We start from the raw sequence: 18,355 nt of genomic DNA, 5'->3' as shown, positions 1-18,355 counted from the left end.
TGCGTAATAACCTCCCCTGGCTGGGAAGAGAAGGGTGTCTTTCCAGATTTAGTTTCATTGCGCCGTTACCTGGGACAGAGGGAAGAGCTCGGAGGCAGCGGTCTGGCCTCTCCCTTTGGCAGAAGGTGCCAGGCCCACTCCTGCTGCCTCACAGGTGGATGCTTTTCCCCCCCAAGACAGGCACGCTCTTAACACAGGGGGACTTCTGTCAGCTCAAACCAGGGGCCTGGTTCCTCACCTCCGCTGAAGGTTACAGAGGCTAGGGAAGGCTGCCAGCTTTACACTGGTACCAGGTAGTTGCTTAGCTGGGCTCAGGGATTCTCTATAGCAGCAGGACAGACAAACAGCCAGGGTCAATTTGCTTTCCACACACAGCTGCTCTCCAGAGATTTCAACCGCACTTACACTACAGGAGGAACAGGCTCAGTTATATGGTCCCTGGTGAAACTAAACCGAGAGGCCTTGAGCCATTGCAATGCTGACTCTGAGCCAGACTCATTTCAGCCAGGAGATCCTGCTACTGGGTTTCCTGTACGTGAACAACTCCTTCCCTTGGACAGCCCCCAGCTCCAGTGGGGCCCAGGCTCGCAGCCACGCCAAGCCCGCCTGCAACAGCCCCAAGCTGCCAGCCAGCGTCCCTCCCTCCCTCGGCAGCCTGCCGCAGCCCAGAGCTGGATGCTGCAACAGGACACCATGTCATTGGAGAAGAGTGTGATCCCTTTCCTGCTTCTCTGCTGAGCCCCGAGTAAAGCATCTTCCTCCCTCTCCCATGGGCTGGGGCTGCACTTTACAGGCCCCTTTCCCCAGCACATTCTTTCTGGTTCAGCTGTGACAAGCTCCCACTCGACTCCCAGCTGACAACACTCCTACTTGTGCGAGGCAGTGCCTTCTGGCAGGTTCCCGTTTAGCAGAGGCCCTGCACAGGCTGCCACCCAGCCCTCGTTAAAGGCTCCCAATAAAACCATTTATTAAAGTTGCAGTTTCTGCTTCCATTAAGGTTTCAAAGGCGCCGTTGCTGTGGAAGGGGGCAGGATGTCCAGAGCACTTCCCAGACCCCTCTGGCCAGACCTGGACCCTGCACAACTCAAATACAGGAAGCACCGCTTATGCACTGCTTCCACAGGCTCCCCATGACTCAGCCCCCACAGCTCTAAGTTCATTTCCTCCTTTTTCTACCTACAGCAGAGACAGTAGCCTACAGGGGACCCTCCTACAGGGCAGCCTTTCCCTCTGCCCCTCTACACCCTGGTCTATAACCCACCAGGTGATCTTTGTGCCAGGGGGTTGTTTTTTTGCTCACGTGTCTGGCTGAAGCTGTCTCTCCCCCAGGCTGCCGTTCTTACCATGCAGAGGAGAGGAATGCTTGAGAGAGGTACCTGTCACTACCACGCCGTAGGATATTCAGACAAGTCCTGTGAGCCTTTGATTAGCGGCAGCAATCTAAGGTGTTAAGATCTTTGTGTCAGGCTGCAGCATCAAGTACAACTGACTCAGTTTCTCTGAGCTGGAAATGATTCAGAATCATTACGTAAGGTGATGTTTAACCTGTAGTCAAAATAAAACGAAATTTAAAAGAAACCCACAGCTACCGACGTGAAAGGTACAGTAACATTTAATAGCATCTCGGAAGACAACACTGGTTATAAACTTGCTTTTTGGCAGGAAAACAAAATGCACTTGGTCCGGATTGCAAAAAAAGCCAACTCGAAGAGGAAAAGTAAGACAGCTGGAGCATCAGCTGTTCTGGAGCAGCCCTGAGCCATTAACGCTCACGAGGGAGCCCTGGCACCGCATCGTGGCGGAGGGCAGACAGAGCAGCGTGGGTCCCACTTCTGGGCCCATCCATCCCCCCAGGCAGCCTGCCGAGCAGCACTGGCCTTCACCCCCAGCCTCCTCTGCAGTGGGTGGTCAGACCCCAGCTTTGTGCAGTACTTTTGTATTAAAACAAAACAAAAATCAACTTAGTTGCCATAATATCTGCAGTTGAGATGATGAAAAACAAGGAAGTGAGGCAGCAGGATTTATAATTTTAACAGCAACTGGGAGAAGTGGGAAGTAACATGCAACCCGAAGCCCTTCCCTCCTGAAGCAGAAGCTCTCCCTGCAGAGGAGAGGGCTGACGGACGGCTGCACTTCGCACAGCCCCAGAGGCTTTGCTGTTTACAGAGGCACTGGAAGCTGCGGTGTGAGCCAGGCCCAGCTTTGTTCAGAGGCCATGCGCAGCAAGCGTCAGACTTTCTTTGGATCCCTCTGAGATGATATCAGGGTTAGGCAGGAGGGAGTCATAGGCAGCTGCAATGAGTAGTTTTGGTCATGGGTTTCCTTATGTTGGGATTCAGGTCGTGGTGCCAGGAGAGCGCTGACAACCTGGAAGTGAAGGTGGTCAGAGATGAGGGTGCTCAGGAATGCAGGTAGAGTCCAGGACGGGAGGTGGGCCCGGGGCTCAGGCCAACTTCAGGAACTCCTGCAGGGTGTTTTGCTCCACCGCTTCCACAAAGAGCTCATAATCCTGCAAGGAAAAGCCACACGGTTGCTCACAAGGCAAGAGCGAGCTGTACACTCCCGCCGGTCAGGCAGCACCCGGTCGCCTGAGCACGCAGCACAAACTGGTTCACAACACGGGTGACAGTCACATGGAGGATGACAGGGTGAAGCTGGGACAGCCCCACTGCCCACGCTCACCCAGGACCCCCCTGCCCGGTTCCCATTTTTCACAAGCCACCCATTAACCCTGGCAGCGTTCTGCCTGTGCACCTCATGAGAAATGCCTTTTGAAAGGCATCTTGACACCATTTGCAGCAAAAACACAGGGACAGGATTATTGCCCACCACCCAGCCTCTGCACTGTTTATCCCCCACGCAAAGCACAAGCATTACCCCACAGTAGTGGTCTCCGTTGACAATCTGGGGTGGGATGGCTTTGGGGTTGCCTGCCTTTGCCCTCATCTCCTCCCGGAGAGCATTGTCCTGGGAGATATCCACCAGCTCGTACTTGATGTTTTTCCCATCGAGGATTCTTGTTACTTCACTCTGTTGGGATTTGATCTGGAACCCGGGCGGGAAAAGCAGGTTATGGGGAGCTGGAGAGGATCGTGAAGGGCAGGCACGCACCCCAGCGTGCCAGCCACGCTCAGCGGAGCGACCGCTCCGTACGGGCCACAGTCCAGACCGCACCTGGGGCCGTGGGGCTCAGCCCTGAGTGGCAGCAGCTGGGGGGACACCCAGCACAGCGGGAGGGATTCGGGGGATGAAGGGGACAGTGCAGTGTGAGCAGGGGAGGGGAGACACGGGATGGGGTGGGGGTGCTTCTTTTGCAGCTCCACGGGGAAGAGATGCCCACCCCAGGGAAGGGGAGCCCCCGGGGTCCCCCCCGCCGCCGCTCACCTCCCGGGATCCAGTCACCGAGGTGCTGTAGACCTTGAGGGTGCTCATGCTGCGATCGCGGCCGCTCCCTACGCTCAAAGCCCGGCGGAGGGAAGGTTGGGAGGGAGGGGAACGGGAGGCTCCGCCGCCGCCGCCCGGCATGTGACTGCGGGGACCAATGGAGCCGGCGGGCCCGGGCATGCGGCCTCGGCGGGGCCCGGCACCGGCCCAGCCCCGGGCGGCCGCCGCCCCCGCGGGCGCCCCGGCACCGTCTCGCACCAGTGGAGCAGAGCTGCTTTATTTTATACTCAAAATAATCAGTACAAAACAAGTGTGCGAGACAGACGCTGCGCCCAACGCGACCGGGGGACACACACAGGGAACCGCGCCAAGGGGACGTGGGACCGCGTGAGAACGTGGTCCTGCACCCCTGCGGGGGTGCTCGGCCAAGAAGGGCCCAAGTTTTCCCCTGCATGGAAAGGGGCAGGCACAGGTAGGGCAGATAGGATCACCCTCTTAGCCAAGCAGGTCCAGTTTTGCAGGAGGGTGAGGGCGTGGGGGCATCTCTCTTGCCCAGCAGCTGGGACAGGGCCAGGCTCCAAGCATCGGCCAAGATGGGGTTTCAGCCGTGATCCCATTTGCACAGCCAGCTCTGCAGGGGCAGAGGGCAGACGTGTCCCCACACAGCACCTGGTAACCCAGGACAAGGCAGGGAAAGGGGACGGTGCTCAACAGCACCCTGCTAACCTGTGGGAAGGGGCAACTTTCACAGATGGTGCTGCTCTGCACCCCAGTGCCTACAGAGCTCCCAGCAGCCAGGACAAATGACTTCAACAAACAGCCTTGGCCCACATTTAGCTCAGTACATAGCACCAGCAGCCTGGGAACAGAAACAACCAGAAACTTAATACACCAGATGCAGAAAGAACAGGGCAGACGCCACTGCGCTCTCTCCCTGTGCCGTGCAGGGGGTAGCTTGGGACAGAAAACCAACCGATTTGTTGCCACCATCACCTGTGGTGGCCAAATGCTAAGAACAAAACAGATTTGGTCTTTAAAATTTAACACGAAAAGGAATAACAAAAGCATTTCTCCCAAATTTAGGGCTCACAGCCCCAACGCGAAACAAGAGCAACCAAACCGACAGAAGTCTCAGCAGTATTTCCCCTCCCATTATATAATGGCTTCTTATCTTGCTCTTAAGCTGAAAAGCAAAGTTCTACCCTCAGCACCACAGCGTTGTTATGAGCAAGCACTCAATACTGTAAAGCTGCTGCTAAGGTTAAGGAGGGCTGTGACAAAGCGAACCACACCCCATGCTGATTTATTTAGAAATCTCATTATTTAGCAGAGCAGGGAGCTCGCAGAGTACTCGGGCTACAACACAGCCTGAGTGGCCACTGCCTTGCAGGCATCAGGAAGAGCTCTCGGATCCGGCTGTACCATCCTGCCATGTTAGGAGCAGAATGGCGCTCACCCTATCAAGCAGCAAGCAGAGAACCAAGCAGAGGTGTGTCTCCCCACTGGCCTGCAGCAGGGTCCCCCGAGGGCTCAGAGGCTCTTTGCGGCTCTGGCAGGGGCTCCCGACATTCCAGGCTCCCCAGGATTGTTTGTGATGGCTCTAAAGGCTGCCACAAGGAACAGCAGTTCCTCACCCTGCCAGCAGATGCATTAGGCACAAAGCAATGTGGGGACAGGACGTTTCTCTAGCACATTAAGGCACTCCAGCATCAATCCACTTCCTCTGCAGTCTGAATCATACCCACACTCAGAGTGCTGTTTTGGGGGGGGACAAAAGGCTTAAGGCTTCTGGGGTAACAGTGCCCAGAGGGAGCGTTTTCAGAGTCGTCTTTTAGTGTTGCTTTATTCCCCAACTCCTGCTGGCTACTGGAAGACTCCAGTTGCATTTACCTGAGGAAAGCAGGTCCTGCTCCATGACTGGCTACGCAAGCATCCAAGTCAGCACTGTGCACACAGCATTTGAGGAGCCTGTAGCACCTTGACGTAATTAGCAGTAGTATAACTGGCACACCTGCTTGCCTATGGAGTCCACAGATATCCCCTGAACACTGATAATCCTCTGGTCTTACTAGTCACACAGGATCTGCACAGAGAATTTATCAGAAAGACCAGGGCATACATTTCCTTTTAGTGATGATTTTAACTGTCACATTTGCATGTTCAGCATTTGACATGCCTGGAAGGCAATTCAGAATTCATCTCCCAGCATCAGAGACCATACCAGCTCCAGCAAACACAGCATAAACACATTCCACAAGATCAAAGCTACTGCAAAGCCCGACACCAAAGCCCTGAACGATTCCAGTTAGCCAGTCAGCAGCTAAACACTTCTGGCAACAAACCCCCTGATTTCTCACAGATTGGGTAAGTCACACATCTTGTACCCGAGCAAAGGGATGGTAAAGTGCTGAATAGGTTTTGGGTTGTAGGAGCTCTAGACTCCTGAGGGTTTCAAGTCTTTATTTCCTGTCTTACTTTGGGGAGCATTCTCTACTGGGTGATGCAGTTGTCTCCCATGTCCTGAGCATATCTGTCAGATATTGCCGTCCTCAAGTCCTCCACCTCTTTGTGAAGCTGTTTTACCTCCACCAGTTTCTTTGCAAGTCCATCAGGGCTCAGCAAGTCGTCCTTCTCCTTAGCAGAGTACTGCACAGCTGTGGAGTCAGAGAAGGGAGTTACCTCACATGCAATTGTGACCAAGGACCACACACATTTGCAAGTGAGCCAGAAAAACCAATGCACTTTTGCAAAATAGGTACTATTTAACTTTAGCACAAACCTTTAGAGCTAGCTAACCACAGAAAGAAGGTTCAGAATCCCAGAAAGATGAGAACCTTCCATGCTATATTATAGGTGAATTATTTAATTCTGCCACTGCACAGGAACCAAAGGGTTTGCTCTGCCATCACTCCACATACTTACAGCGAATGCCCAGGAGCAGAGAGAGGTTGGGATCCTTGCCCTGAGCCCTCTGAGTGACAATGCTATAGACAGACTGCAAATCCTGCAGACAACTGGACAGCTCGCTGTGCAACTCCTGGGCGAGGCGGGCTGTCTCAGCAGCCAGTGGCTGGGTTGTTAGCTCTGCCTGCCGGAGTCGTTCCTGAAGGGTCAAGTTCTTCTCAATGAGATCCTGGTTCTGCGATGAAAGCTGGACAAACGGATGCAGCAGGTTAGTGGTCACTCGGTACAGAATTAGCACACTTAAAGCAACTTAACACAACTGCTTGATAATGATGGGAGCACCAAGGGCAGGAGGAGCTGGTTTACATCAAGTCCTCCAGACTCTCTCTAGATGAGCAAGTGTCAGTACTACAGGGTGTGAGCATTCAGCTTTCCTGGCTCAGACAAGAAGCACCCCATGACACTGTGTTGTCCCTGCCAAGGCACGATGCAACAAAATAAGCAAGCTTCCAGGAGGTTGTGTACCAGCAGTTCACCCCAACACTGGCCCTTCCTTCCCTCAAGGGCTGCCATTGTGCTTGGCTGGCTTCCTTTAGGCTGGAGAATGGTGCTCAGCCCTGCCCTTCAGCCAGGGCTGTAGTGGAATTTGGACTCCTGCTCACCGCCTTGCTGCCCCCAGCTGGCAAGCTTAGTGTCCTCCACCACAACCCGCAGCCCCAGCTGAAGTTCCTAAGGCAGAAACTGCCTTTCTCATCCTGCTTTTGAACAGAGGAGAGCTCTGATAGGGCAACTGACTAGCAGGAAGCAGGAGAGGTTCTGCTGCTGACTGCAAATTAAGGGCCTTGCTAAAAGACAATCCATTGTTCATTCAACTGCTATGCTCAGGCACTCTAAACACTCCTGCTCTGACCTCTTTCACAGCTGTCCGGAGCTGCTGCAGTGCATTTTCTCTTCTCATTGCCTCCTCTTTCAGAGCTTGGCTTGTCCCCTCTTCCTGGGCTACCTGTTCTTCCAGGTTCTGGAACAGACCATGAGAAAGTAGTAAGTCTAACTCACTTCAGAGCATAGTCTCAAGTTCTGGGTCCCTCCAAAGTCACCTCTCACCTTTACTTGCAAGGACAACTGCTCCATCTTCTTCTGCTTTTTGTCCACAATCTGGAATCAAAAGCAGAGGCATCAGAACTGGCCACACAGGCTCAGTAATTTCACCAGGATTTCTCCTTCAGTAGGACAGCATCCCCTCTTCTTCTCTTTCACAGAATCACAGAACGGTGGGGGTTGGAAGGGCCCTCTGGAGCTCACCCCGTCCCACCCCCTGCTTGAGCAGGCACACCCAGAGCAGGGGCACAGGACAGCATCCAGGCGGGGTGTGAATGTCTCCAGGGAAGGGACCCCACAGCCTCTCTGGGCAGCCTGTGCCCCTGCTCTGGCACCCGCACAGGGAAGGAGGTTTTTTTTTCACATGTTCAGGTGGAACTTCCCGTGTTCCAACTTGTGCCTGTTGCCCCTTGGCCTGTCGTTGGGAACTACTGAAGAATCCAGCCCCATCCTCTTGACACCCACCCATCAGATATTTATAAGCATTGATAAGACCGCCCCACCACCACCTCAGCCTTCTCTTCTCCAGGCGGAACAAACCCAGGTGTCTCAGCCTTTCCTCATAAGGGAGTTGCTCCAGGCCCCTGATCATCTTGGTAGCTCTCCACTGGACATGCTCGAGCAGTTCCCTGTCCTTGAACTGGGGGACCCTGTCCATTTACTGCTTTAATCACTGCCTCTGTTAGTAATGGACTCAGATTCCCTGATGAAAGGCACCTGATAAAGACCCATTAGAAGTATCAGCTTAAAACAGAATGGAGAAGTTGCATTCTTGTGGTTTCCCTCTCCCCTCTTCTGCATTCTGCAATTTCTCCCCGGTGTTACTGTAGGAGTGCTTTTAAAATCCCTTAGTTTGGAATTCCAGGAACTCCTGCTTCAGTGCAATTGTGACTGCCTACCACTGCAAAAGTCCTTGATTTCATTTTAGTGCCTGGTGTGACTCAGTGGAAGGAAAAACGTGTGATTCCCAGATGAGACAGCCTGTTACCTTCCTGAGGCAGTCGCATTCTTTCTTCAGAGAGTCATTTTCTATTTTCTGTCTCTCCCCATCCTGGGCAGGGGGTCCTCTCTCTGCATTCTTTACACACTGCTGCATCTTGTCCTGCAAGCTGAAATTAGCAGAACACCATGGGAAATCCAGCTCCATTTGCTGTGTTTCCCTCACTAAACAATATGAGGCAGCAAATGATTTTCATATCAGGTGTCAGTGTTGCCCTGTTTGGATCCCAGCTTGCAAACTGCCAGGGCTGTGAAGGAAGGAGTCCCTCCTGCTGGACACAGCCCTGCTCATGAGATTGGCACATTTGCAGAGATGCAATGATTGCAGATTACGTAGGTCCATTTTGCAAGGGGTTCCGGTTAAGAGCAATAACCTGAGGATGCAGACAGACCCAGGTCACAAAACAGGGGCCCCCTTTCTTTCAGTCACCTGGTTCTGCTCCCACCCTCCACTGTTGCCACACAGCATCTGAACAGTGTTTTGGTGAGCATTACAAATCCCTGGTAACCTGGTTCTGACAGGTGGGACAGTGGCTGTGCTGAATCATCACTGTTCTTGTGCAGTGATTACTTCAGTGCTAAGGTGAAGCTTATTCTAATCCTCCAGATTTTTACCTGCGTATATTGGAAAGAAGCTCCATTTCCTTGTGTTTTTGGGTTTCTAGCTGCATCTCTTGCTCCCTGAAAGCAGCCCGGACACCTCCAAGCTCTGTTTCCAGTGCCAGCACTGTTTCCTGCATAGCAGTACTCTTCATTTCAAATTCCTTCAGCTGCAACAAAGACCATCACAACATTCTAGAGACCTCCCAAGGCACACACCATGTTTCATCTACATTCACAAGGCAGATTTTTTACTACCTATGTGGCAATTCTTATCTATAGCTCAAAACATTCCTCCTCCAAAAAGGTCAGACCACAACTTTACGTGGGCAGCTGCACAGGAGATTATCTGCTTCTGTAGAAAAGCCACCCGAGCAAGTATGTGTACTGTCACAACTCAGAGGAATCTTTACCTTCTGACTCTGTTTCTGGTGGTCCTCAAGGGTTGGTAAATCAGCCAGGTATCGTTCCAGGGTCTCAATTCTCTGTTGTTTCTCCCTGTTTTGTTCAGATTCCTTCTGGCATTTCTTTTTAAGATTATTAATGTGTTTGTCTCTTCCCTTTACCTGCAGGGACAGTTATATACAAGTTTAGTTTATATGATTTCTTGTCCATTCTTCAGTCCTCTGTGAGCCCACTCATTTACTCTTTTGTACAGCACAACACCAAAATACAAGATCACAAACTCCGCAGCATTTCTGCTCACTTTGCTAAAGACAGTCGTCTTCTCTAGTTAAAAGAAGGGGTACTGAAATACTTCTAACTGCAGGAGGAAGGGCTTTTGCTTACAAAGCAAAGAATTCTACAAGGAGAATTTTCAATACAAGGCTCTTTTCAATAGTGCCCAACGACAGGCCAAGGGGCAATGGGCACAAGTTGGAACATGGGAAGTTCCACCTCAATATGAGAAAAAACTTCCTTCCTGTGCAGGTGCCAGAGCAGGGGCACAGGCTGCCCAGAGAGGCTGTGGTGTCCCTTCCCTGGAGACATTCACACCCTGCCTAGACGCAGTCCTGTGCCCCGGCTCTGGGTGTGCCTGCTCAAGCAGGGGGTTTGGATGGGATCATTTCCAGAGGTCCCTTCCAACCCCTAACATTCTGTGAGATCAGAAAATACCTACAATAACACAGTGCCACATCCATGCACTACACTGACTTTTAGCTTCTTGAAGAAAAAACACCTTCCCATCTCTAGAGCAATGGGATCATACCCTTTCTTCCTGTTTCTTTAACTCCTCTGCGTGTTTCTGCATTGTTTCCTTCAGTGACTCCCGGATCAGCTTTCCATCCACCTCTGCAGCAGCCAGTTTTCTCTCCAGTTCAATCTTTTCCTTACTGAGGGATTCAGTCTTCTCTGTGAACTGTGCTCGAAGAAATGTGTTCTCCCGCTGCAGCTCCTGCAGAGACAGGCCCGTGAATTCTGTCCGTCAGAGCTAAGTTCGCTACAAACTGGCGCTAAGCAGCTACACTGTCTCAGAGCTGCCTCTCAGCTCTCCTAATTCCCGAACATCGTTCAGCCCATCTTATATACTGCAGTATTTGAAATAACACTTGACAGCGCTGTCAGGTGTTTGCATCACTAGCACAGCTTCTAAGCAAACCATAGTACTTCAGGGCTTGAAATCTCAGAGAGTCACAGCAGATCTCAGAGGTGACAGGTAAAGGGGACCCCATACAAAGGATAGTTTTACTCTGCATAGCCCTCCTACTCAGGAAACACCTGATGAGAAGCGGTAGGGCCATCAGGTTCAATACATATTTCTTACCAACACCCTGTTGCAACCAATTACCTGCAGTCTCAACATGTAGACATCTCCGTAGGGTGCTGGACAGCCAAGCAGGGCACTGTGAACCTGCAGTTCACTTTCACGGACCTTCTGCTCCAACTGGGATATGTGTTGTCTTTGTCTGTTAAATAAATAAGCCAGGTAATACACTGTTCTCCAATGTACAGTAGAGAGCAATACAACATGAGCACTGCCACCACGACTCTAGTGCTCTGTGCAGTGACATGCAGAACAGAAGGACAACTCTGCAACTCAGAACTGACCTGCAGGGAAATAATCTGAAAGACTGAAAGATACCCATTCTAATTTTTTTTAATTTTTTTTTTTTTACAATTGGTATTAACTTTTCTTCCCTCCCCTCCAAGCCTCCCCACCCAGCGATGATTATACATAAAACACAAAAGCCTTGCATGCTTTGGAGGATTCTGCTTGGCTGCAGAGCTTATGAGTAAAATGAGCAGACAGAGGACTCAAAATGAGTACGCAGAACAAGTATTTACAGTCCAAATGCTGAAAGTAGTTTCCATGAAGACTTACCTTTTCGAAAAGCTTATGGACCACTACTGTTAGGTATCAGAAGTGTTTGCCAGCCCAAACTCAAACAACAAATTTAAAACAAAGATCTCAAAGAGCTGCCAGAAAGTCCTCAAGCAAAAAGGCAGTAGTTTTGACATTCCAGATAATTGTGATATAAACAGAAGTCTTTATCCCTTGTAGAACATAGAAAACCATAACCAAAATGGATTTATCTGAACCCTCAGATCACCATCCTACTTCCAAGAGGAAGGGGAGGACAGCTGTTCAGAAAGGCCATTATGTTCTTCTCTGCAATTAAAAAAGCTCTATCAGGTAAAAGGGACTCTGAGATAAGAGCTTTCCTCAGTACTTTCAAAACCCTCCCTTTCCAAAAGGGAATGTACTGGAGTCCTTAAACCCTATGTCAGTATCAAACTCTCACCTGTCAATGAGAAGCTCTTTCTCCTTGAGTAGGTTTTCATTGGAGTTCAGAATATTGATCCATTGTGCTGGATCAGGTGTAGGCAGTGAAGGAGAATACATCGAGGGATGGTGGCAGGCACCTCCATTTTGTAACTGAAAGAGGAGTCAAAATGAGGAGGGAGAGGTTTGTGCTCCACAGAGGTAATTGCAACATTGCTAGGGCTATTTTGCACACTGTGTGCTCATCTGCATGCCAGGACATAGCTATTTCAGTCTCTGTTGATGTCCAAGAACAAGCAACTTTGCCCAAGCACAACTGGAGATTAACAAATAATTTTAGATCACTGTGCTAGCTTGCTGGAAACAATTTGTCTCTATTAAGGTACAGCTGGTGGGAGGTGATGAACAAACTGTTTCCACCTAATGAACTGCAGTTAGTTTTATGCATCTTTTTAAAAAAATAGTATGTTTCTTAAATCTAGATACAGAATGCAATTATTCTAGAAACTGTTAAGAACTTCTTGGCATGCTTTTTCTTTTTGCAGTTTCTAGCAGACAGGATATTTCACCTCTTGATCTGAACCATTGTGCAGTGCTGTAACATAATACAGGGCCACTCTACATGTCAAGTGATACCTGTGACACCACACGTTGTAGAAACAGATCATTAAGAGACTTTCAGTGTAAGACAGGGAGAAGCATGAGACATTTCCCCCCATGCTTTAAGACTGGGACAAGGATTCATGACTAAAGAGACAGGAAGGGTTTCAAACTCATACATTAACACAAGCAGCTCCCCACCTGCATTTGCTCTATTTGCAATTGCACTTTCTCCAGCTGTTGTTTCCAAGCACTGAGTTCGCAGACCCTCTCGTGCGGATGTAGCGTGCAGGCTTCTTGCATCCATGCTCGAGATGAAGGAGTTACAGGTTTTGAAAAAAAATTGTTGGCCTGGAGTCCCGTTGGCATCTGTCTGCTCCCGCTCGGCCACGCTCCATCCTGGGGCTCACAGGCTCCGTTAGCCCCTGCCGCTTGCTTACTCTCTGGCAGCACCTTATAATGGTCCTTTCCTGCCTCAGCTGCCCCAGAGTTTGGATTGAACTTCTGGAACCTGTGGAGAGGGTCAGTGCACAAACTATCCAGAAAGAGAGACTGGTTAAGGGTGCGCTCAATGGCAGGGGTGTCAAACTTCCAAGTATCTTCTGTTCTCATGTGATCAGAAACAGGATGCCAGGATTGCTCAAAACCGTTTTCCCCTGAAGCCCCATAGAGACGCAAGAGATCCCTGGGTGGCACCTGAGACGACTTCCCAGCATTAAAGTCTCCATTTCTCATGAGCCCTGCGTGTTCAGAAGCAGATCCTGGCATAGCAGTTTTTGAAGGACTCTGCGAACAGCTCTGGTCTCCCACAGAGCACAGCTTGGAGGGTGAGGCACCCAGCGTAGAAGGCATAACATGAGCTGTTGGGATGGTCACTTGGGTTTTGATGGGCTGGAATGAGGAACTGTCACTGGAACTGCAGAAGTCTAGGGAAAGAAGAAGAGTGATGCTTTAATTACAACCCTGAAAATATTCTGACATGAACAGCCATTCCTCTGCTGAACAACTTTTCAAAAGAACTTTTAAAAGTGATTCTTTTCCCCATGAACATGTCCTCCTAAGCAGCAGCAGCAAGACTAAGGCATAGCCGTGTTCCCCCTCACTACAAGTTTCAGGAACTTGTTGACATTCTCCTACCACCGTAAACCATGGGGAGAATCCAAGTTTAGTTCGGTACACATTTTTAATCCCTTGTTTTTAAGCTACTCTAGTATAATCTTAAATCAATAACATTATCTTTCTATAGGTTTAGAAACCAAGTCCTTTAAATTGAATAAAAAGGCTGAAACTTACTCAGCTGAACACTGAGACCTTGATTCTGTTCTGCCCGTCCCACAGCTCAGCGACTCTGAACTGTAACCAAAGCTAACTGGAGCCTTCACTAAGCCCATGATGAGCTTCAAACATAGCTGGACACTAGATCACCAAGCAGCTGACCTTCGAACTCCTCCAGGACGCTGCAGCAAAAGAGCTTTTTCTAGAGGCTAGAGCAATGGCTCTCACCTTATTGCCACAGGAAATGAGATGGAGTTCAGCGTACCCTAACGTGAGCCCGTCCTGTCAGATGGGCACCAAACCTGGCAACATGGAAATACAGGGCTATTCTTAGCAACTCTCAGATTTCAATACAGCAACAGCAAGAGCTGAGAAAGGCAAACAGTGAAGTGCCTGTTCCCACTCCTCGTCCTGATACAGTAATTCCAGGTTCTCACAGATACACAAACTTGTTTTCTTCATGGGTTTGGCTAAAAGCCCAACCCCACATGATGTTCCTTTAATGCAACATCAGGACTGAAAGGTCACCCCTCCACCTCTTTGTAACCTCAAAGCATTGCTACAAGAAGGAATAAAAGGTTACAATTTGAATAGGACCAAAACCAGATTCTGCAAAGACCATTAAACTGCAGGAAAACTATCACAATAAAGGCACAAGGCCCTCTCCTCAAAAACCAGCAGGAAAGGGGGGAAAAAAAATCTCTTCAACATTACTTGGCTGCGCCTAGGAACTTCAGAGAACACCGTGCTACGAAGCCGTCACAAGCACATTCACCTTGGCAAACAGCAAAAAGACAGTACAATTTCCTTTTACAGCCCCTAAATTTATATCCCAGTATCACTGTCAGGAACTCGAGTTCCCTGACCAACACGCCACGTGCAGATGCTGCAATCAGTTCCTTGAGTGTGCTAAGGGTCGTTACAACAACACTTCTGACTAATGTACTGACCTGAAAGTCAGCGTGCCCAGCCAGCTGTCAGTGCCGCAGCTCAGCCCCGGCTCTTACAAACAAGGCTACAACATTACAAATGTTCAGAGGGCACTTTTGAAAAGGGCCACCATTATCCCCCCTGCCCTCAGCACATAACTAGATGTTTTATTATCCCAAATGAGGCTAGAAGGGACACTTAAACATGCACTCTAGTAATATTTCTAGCGATATTTTCACAAGGCAGACTTTTTCAGAAGCCTTCATTTCAACTCACACATTATTAAGATCTATAGCTCACCCAAAAGGCTCAGGGTAGCTTGTGAAACACATGAATGTGTGAAGTGCATTGTTTTAAAGAACACCACAAACTTCCTCACTGCTGAAAGAAGAATCAGTGAATCAGCAGTGGTTTATGTCACTTTCATGGATGAACATGAAGATGGAGGTAGAAAGGATTGCTGGGACAAGCAATTTCACAGAAGGTGCCTCAGCTGAGGGCAAGGCTGCAGCATTCTTCAGTGAGAAGCACACAGGTCTAACACTGAGGAGACTTACACACAAAGGCACACCAATCTGAAGCCTCTGGAGGCACCTATAAATTATTTCTTAAAAGTAGTCACACAACAGGCTTGCTGATAAATCACTTTTGGTCAGTATGAACCAGTAAATCACCAAGGTGGCTCTTTTAGTCAGTTAAAAATGCTTACTACAGTTAGAAGATAACCAAACCAGCTCAGAGAAACAGCAAGTCCCTTAATCACTTGTTTATATTTCAGCAGCATATCCATGTATGGAGGCACCGGTTTTGAAACAGCCTCCAAACACCATTACAGATTCCGCTCTCCCCAAGTTTTACATTCTAGGGTTCGGTAACATCTGGCTATTTAATGTTTGTTGGCCTTCTAAGAAAACTTGAAGTCCCTGGCTGTTACTGTGTGATGCCATGGTGCCCCTCACCTTCTGTGCTGTTTGAGCAGGAGGTCCCAATGCCCCCATCCCTGCTGTCAGCCATGCTTGAGCAGCGACTGACACGGCTCTGGAACTTCACAGACAGCATAGGTGTTTTCCAGTCAGTCTCCAAGAAATGACTCTTCTGACCAGTGCTGGAATCTGGAGAGAAAAAGCCAGGGATATTTATGTTTTAGCCAACAGACTGAAGAGCCTTTTAATATACTTAAGCCATACCCAACTATCCTAGCCATACCTAATTCCCCATGCTACCAAAAACCAAACTGACCCTTGCTTGACTCCCCCTATTGTTGCTAAAGAAATTTTCTTTTGCAAAAGGAAATGGCAGCAAGCAGAGGGAAGCCAAATATCAACAGGAGATTGAAAAATCAGTCTTGTTGTGGAAGTCAGAACACAAAAGCAGCAAGTTATATCCCCATCGAGAAGTTTGGTGATATTACACCAAACGCTGATGCTCTCAAACTAAAAAGAGCAACAACATTGGCACACAGCTATACTGGTAAAGAAACATTTCTGCACTGTTAAGAACTATTCCTGATTTACCATTTATCACTCAAGGGATAAGTTCATTATCAACCGATTCTCTACCCTTGGATACCCATGCAATTGATTTATTTTGCAGGAATAAACTATTGCTTTTTTAATAAAAAGCTTTTGGTAAAGAACTCTTCTCAGGGCCATATGTCTCCTCAGAGAGACTGAAACAGGACCCGACAGCAGCGTGGCTTTAAAGACAGGATTGTTCTTACCCGATGGATTGTTCTGCTGGAGCCTCAGGTCTGGATGTTTCTCAAGAGCAGCCATTTTGTCTATTCAGTGAGCTACAGGGCAATAAATAAAAACCATATTTCAAATCAGCATAAACCAAACCTGTTTCCACTAACCAAGTGAAGGGTACATACATATCAGCTGCTCTCAGAATAACACAGTATTTCATATTTAATTAGCATCTCTTTCCAAGGGTATCTCTACTTCATCCCCACAGCAACAGAGGCAATACTTAAAAAAAAAAGCAAAACTGTTATTGTTATTGTAGGTTTTCTTCATGCCTGAGAAATGACAAAAGTTCCTGTTGGCAACATTCTCCAGGTACGCAGGAGTTCAGCAGCGCCTTTCAACTGGGCCATGTGTTATCCCCATCGTAGTTATTTATAGAGCATCACCATGGTACCTATACGCTGGCTTTGTCTATAGAGGCTAAAAGTTTCCCTTTAAAAGTCTTGACTTTAAACCAGTTCATTTATGCCCTCTGTAGAGGTCACTGAGCAACTACATGCAGAAATGCAGGAATTCAAAACTTAGCGCCACTGTTCCATAAATGGCAATTATTATCTATCCAGAGCTTTGGTTTAATTTATCTGCTTATCTGAATACTTCAGGCAGTGAATTTCCTGCCTTTGGTGATGCAAGTATAATTTACAGCTTTTGGGCTTCACTGTGGAAATTCAAGGCCTCTCACCTCTCCACCAGTCAAATACTAAAGCCTCAATTAGTATTTCAAACAATCAGCTTTTCAGATTGAATCAGTATTTCTATCAATCAGCTCTTACAGATTTTTGCTTAACTGATTCAAAGAGCTCACAGAAACCATTAATTCTTAGAAAACATACATATACAGATTTTACAACATCAGATAGACATCAGGAATGCAACAGGATAACAAACCAGAAGCAGCATTTCACTCTGCAAAGAAATAAAACACTTTTAGCTAAACATAGTGCTTGCTGTGTTTAATTTAGGTGTGCTTCAGAAATTCCTGGGTTTTCCTCAGGGAAAAACCTGAATTTCTGGGAATTCCTCAGTCGCCAGCAGCACCACAGCAAGTTATAACGGGGAAATCCAGGCGTGGGCCCTCAAAGTAAAACAGACAAAGCACCCAGAGCATTTCCCACCACCCTCTCGCAAACACACCCCCTCCCCTTACGGGGAGCGCCCACACCATCCTGCACGGCAGCCCCTTCCAGCAGCGGGCACCGGGGGAGGCTGCAGGGGGGTGGGAAGGGAGAGGTGGGTCATAGAAGGCGGGGGGGAGGGAAGGAACCCCAACCGCCTGGAAGGCGCAGCCTGACCCCAGGGGGGCTGGTGACGGAGGGGCGGGAGAGCCGGGGCCGGTCCTCTGAGGGGCGGGGGGCCGCCGAGCTGTCCGGGAGGGAGGGGGAAGGGACGGTTTCACCCATGGGGAGCACAGGGAGTGGTGCTGCCCCACACCGGAGCCCGCTCCGTAAGGCCCGGCGACGGGACGGCTCCCATACGGGCCCGATCCCCTCACCTGCCTCCGCCGCGGCGCTCGCGCTGCCCCGCGCGCCACGACCGTTACAGCGCCGGGGGGACCCGCCCTTCCCTGCCCCGCAGCCTATCGAATGCGCCGGCCCCGCCCCTTCCACTCGCTCATTGGTTCGCCCGAACGCTGATTCCTCCCCGCCCAGCTGCTTCGCGGAGGAGGCGACGGCTTCTGGCGGAGGAAGATTGTCCTCGCTCGCTGCCCGTTGGGAGGGGCCTGAAAGAGGGCACCGGCTCTTTCTCTGCGCCTGCGCAGTGCTGACCGCGGCGGGGTCCGGCCGTGAGGGGAGCCCAGCCCAGCCCAGCCCAGCCCAGCCCAGCCCAGCCCAGCCCAGCCCAGCCCAGCCCAGCCCAGCCCAGCCCAGCCCAGCCCAGCCCAGCCCAGCCCAGCCCAGCCCAGCCCAGCCCAGCCCCGCCCCGCCCCGCCCCGTACAGGGGAGCAGGGCCGGCCCTCACCGCGGCCAGAGAAGAGAGCTGAGAGATAGGGAAGCGTTTGTTTTATGACTGCATCCTTGAAGAAGAGCTGAGAGACTGATAGAGGGGAATATCCCGCCTCGGAAGACACTGAGGACAGGGTGATAAAGCATAT

The 18,355-nt window shown here is 49.9% G+C and overlaps 2 protein-coding genes across 4 annotated transcripts; both read right to left on the bottom strand.

The window, feature by feature from the left end:
* Positions 1-1,594: 1,594 nt before the first annotated feature.
* On the bottom strand, positions 1,595-3,709 carry SH3BGRL3 (SH3 domain binding glutamate rich protein like 3). Its single transcript, XM_064471650.1, has 3 exons — positions 3,385-3,709; positions 2,878-3,045; positions 1,595-2,509 (listed from the first exon to the last, which is right to left on the bottom strand). Exons 1-3 carry the CDS (start codon positions 3,562-3,564, stop codon positions 2,444-2,446), a joined length of 414 nt encoding a protein of 137 aa, XP_064327720.1. The 5' UTR covers positions 3,565-3,709; the 3' UTR covers positions 1,595-2,443.
* On the bottom strand, positions 3,646-17,823 carry CEP85 (centrosomal protein 85). Of its 3 annotated transcripts, none has more exons than XM_064471647.1 (15): positions 17,756-17,823; positions 16,236-16,307; positions 15,475-15,627; positions 12,512-13,236; positions 11,730-11,863; positions 10,775-10,892; positions 10,196-10,381; positions 9,399-9,551; positions 9,001-9,155; positions 8,375-8,495; positions 7,393-7,443; positions 7,199-7,306; positions 6,307-6,535; positions 5,860-6,038; positions 3,646-5,467 (listed from the first exon to the last, which is right to left on the bottom strand). In XM_064471647.1, exons 2-14 carry the CDS (start codon positions 16,288-16,290, stop codon positions 5,875-5,877), a joined length of 2,352 nt encoding a protein of 783 aa, XP_064327717.1. In that variant the 5' UTR covers positions 16,291-16,307; positions 17,756-17,823; the 3' UTR covers positions 3,646-5,467; positions 5,860-5,874. The 3 variants fall into 3 exon arrangements, with proteins under 3 accessions (XP_064327717.1, XP_064327718.1, XP_064327719.1); XM_064471648.1 differs by having other exon boundaries at positions 3,646-4,243; XM_064471649.1 differs by lacking the exons at positions 3,646-5,467; positions 15,475-15,627; positions 16,236-16,307; positions 17,756-17,823 and adding an exon at positions 13,604-13,755 and having other exon boundaries at positions 5,480-6,038.
* Positions 17,824-18,355: the final 532 nt, after the last annotated feature.

Source organism: Phalacrocorax carbo, chromosome 22 (assembly GCF_963921805.1).
Source record: "Phalacrocorax carbo chromosome 22, bPhaCar2.1, whole genome shotgun sequence".
Taxonomy (NCBI): Eukaryota; Metazoa; Chordata; class Aves; order Suliformes; family Phalacrocoracidae; genus Phalacrocorax; species Phalacrocorax carbo.
The sequence above is the reverse complement of the archived record's forward strand: the minus strand, read 5'-3'. Positions and strand labels throughout refer to the sequence as shown.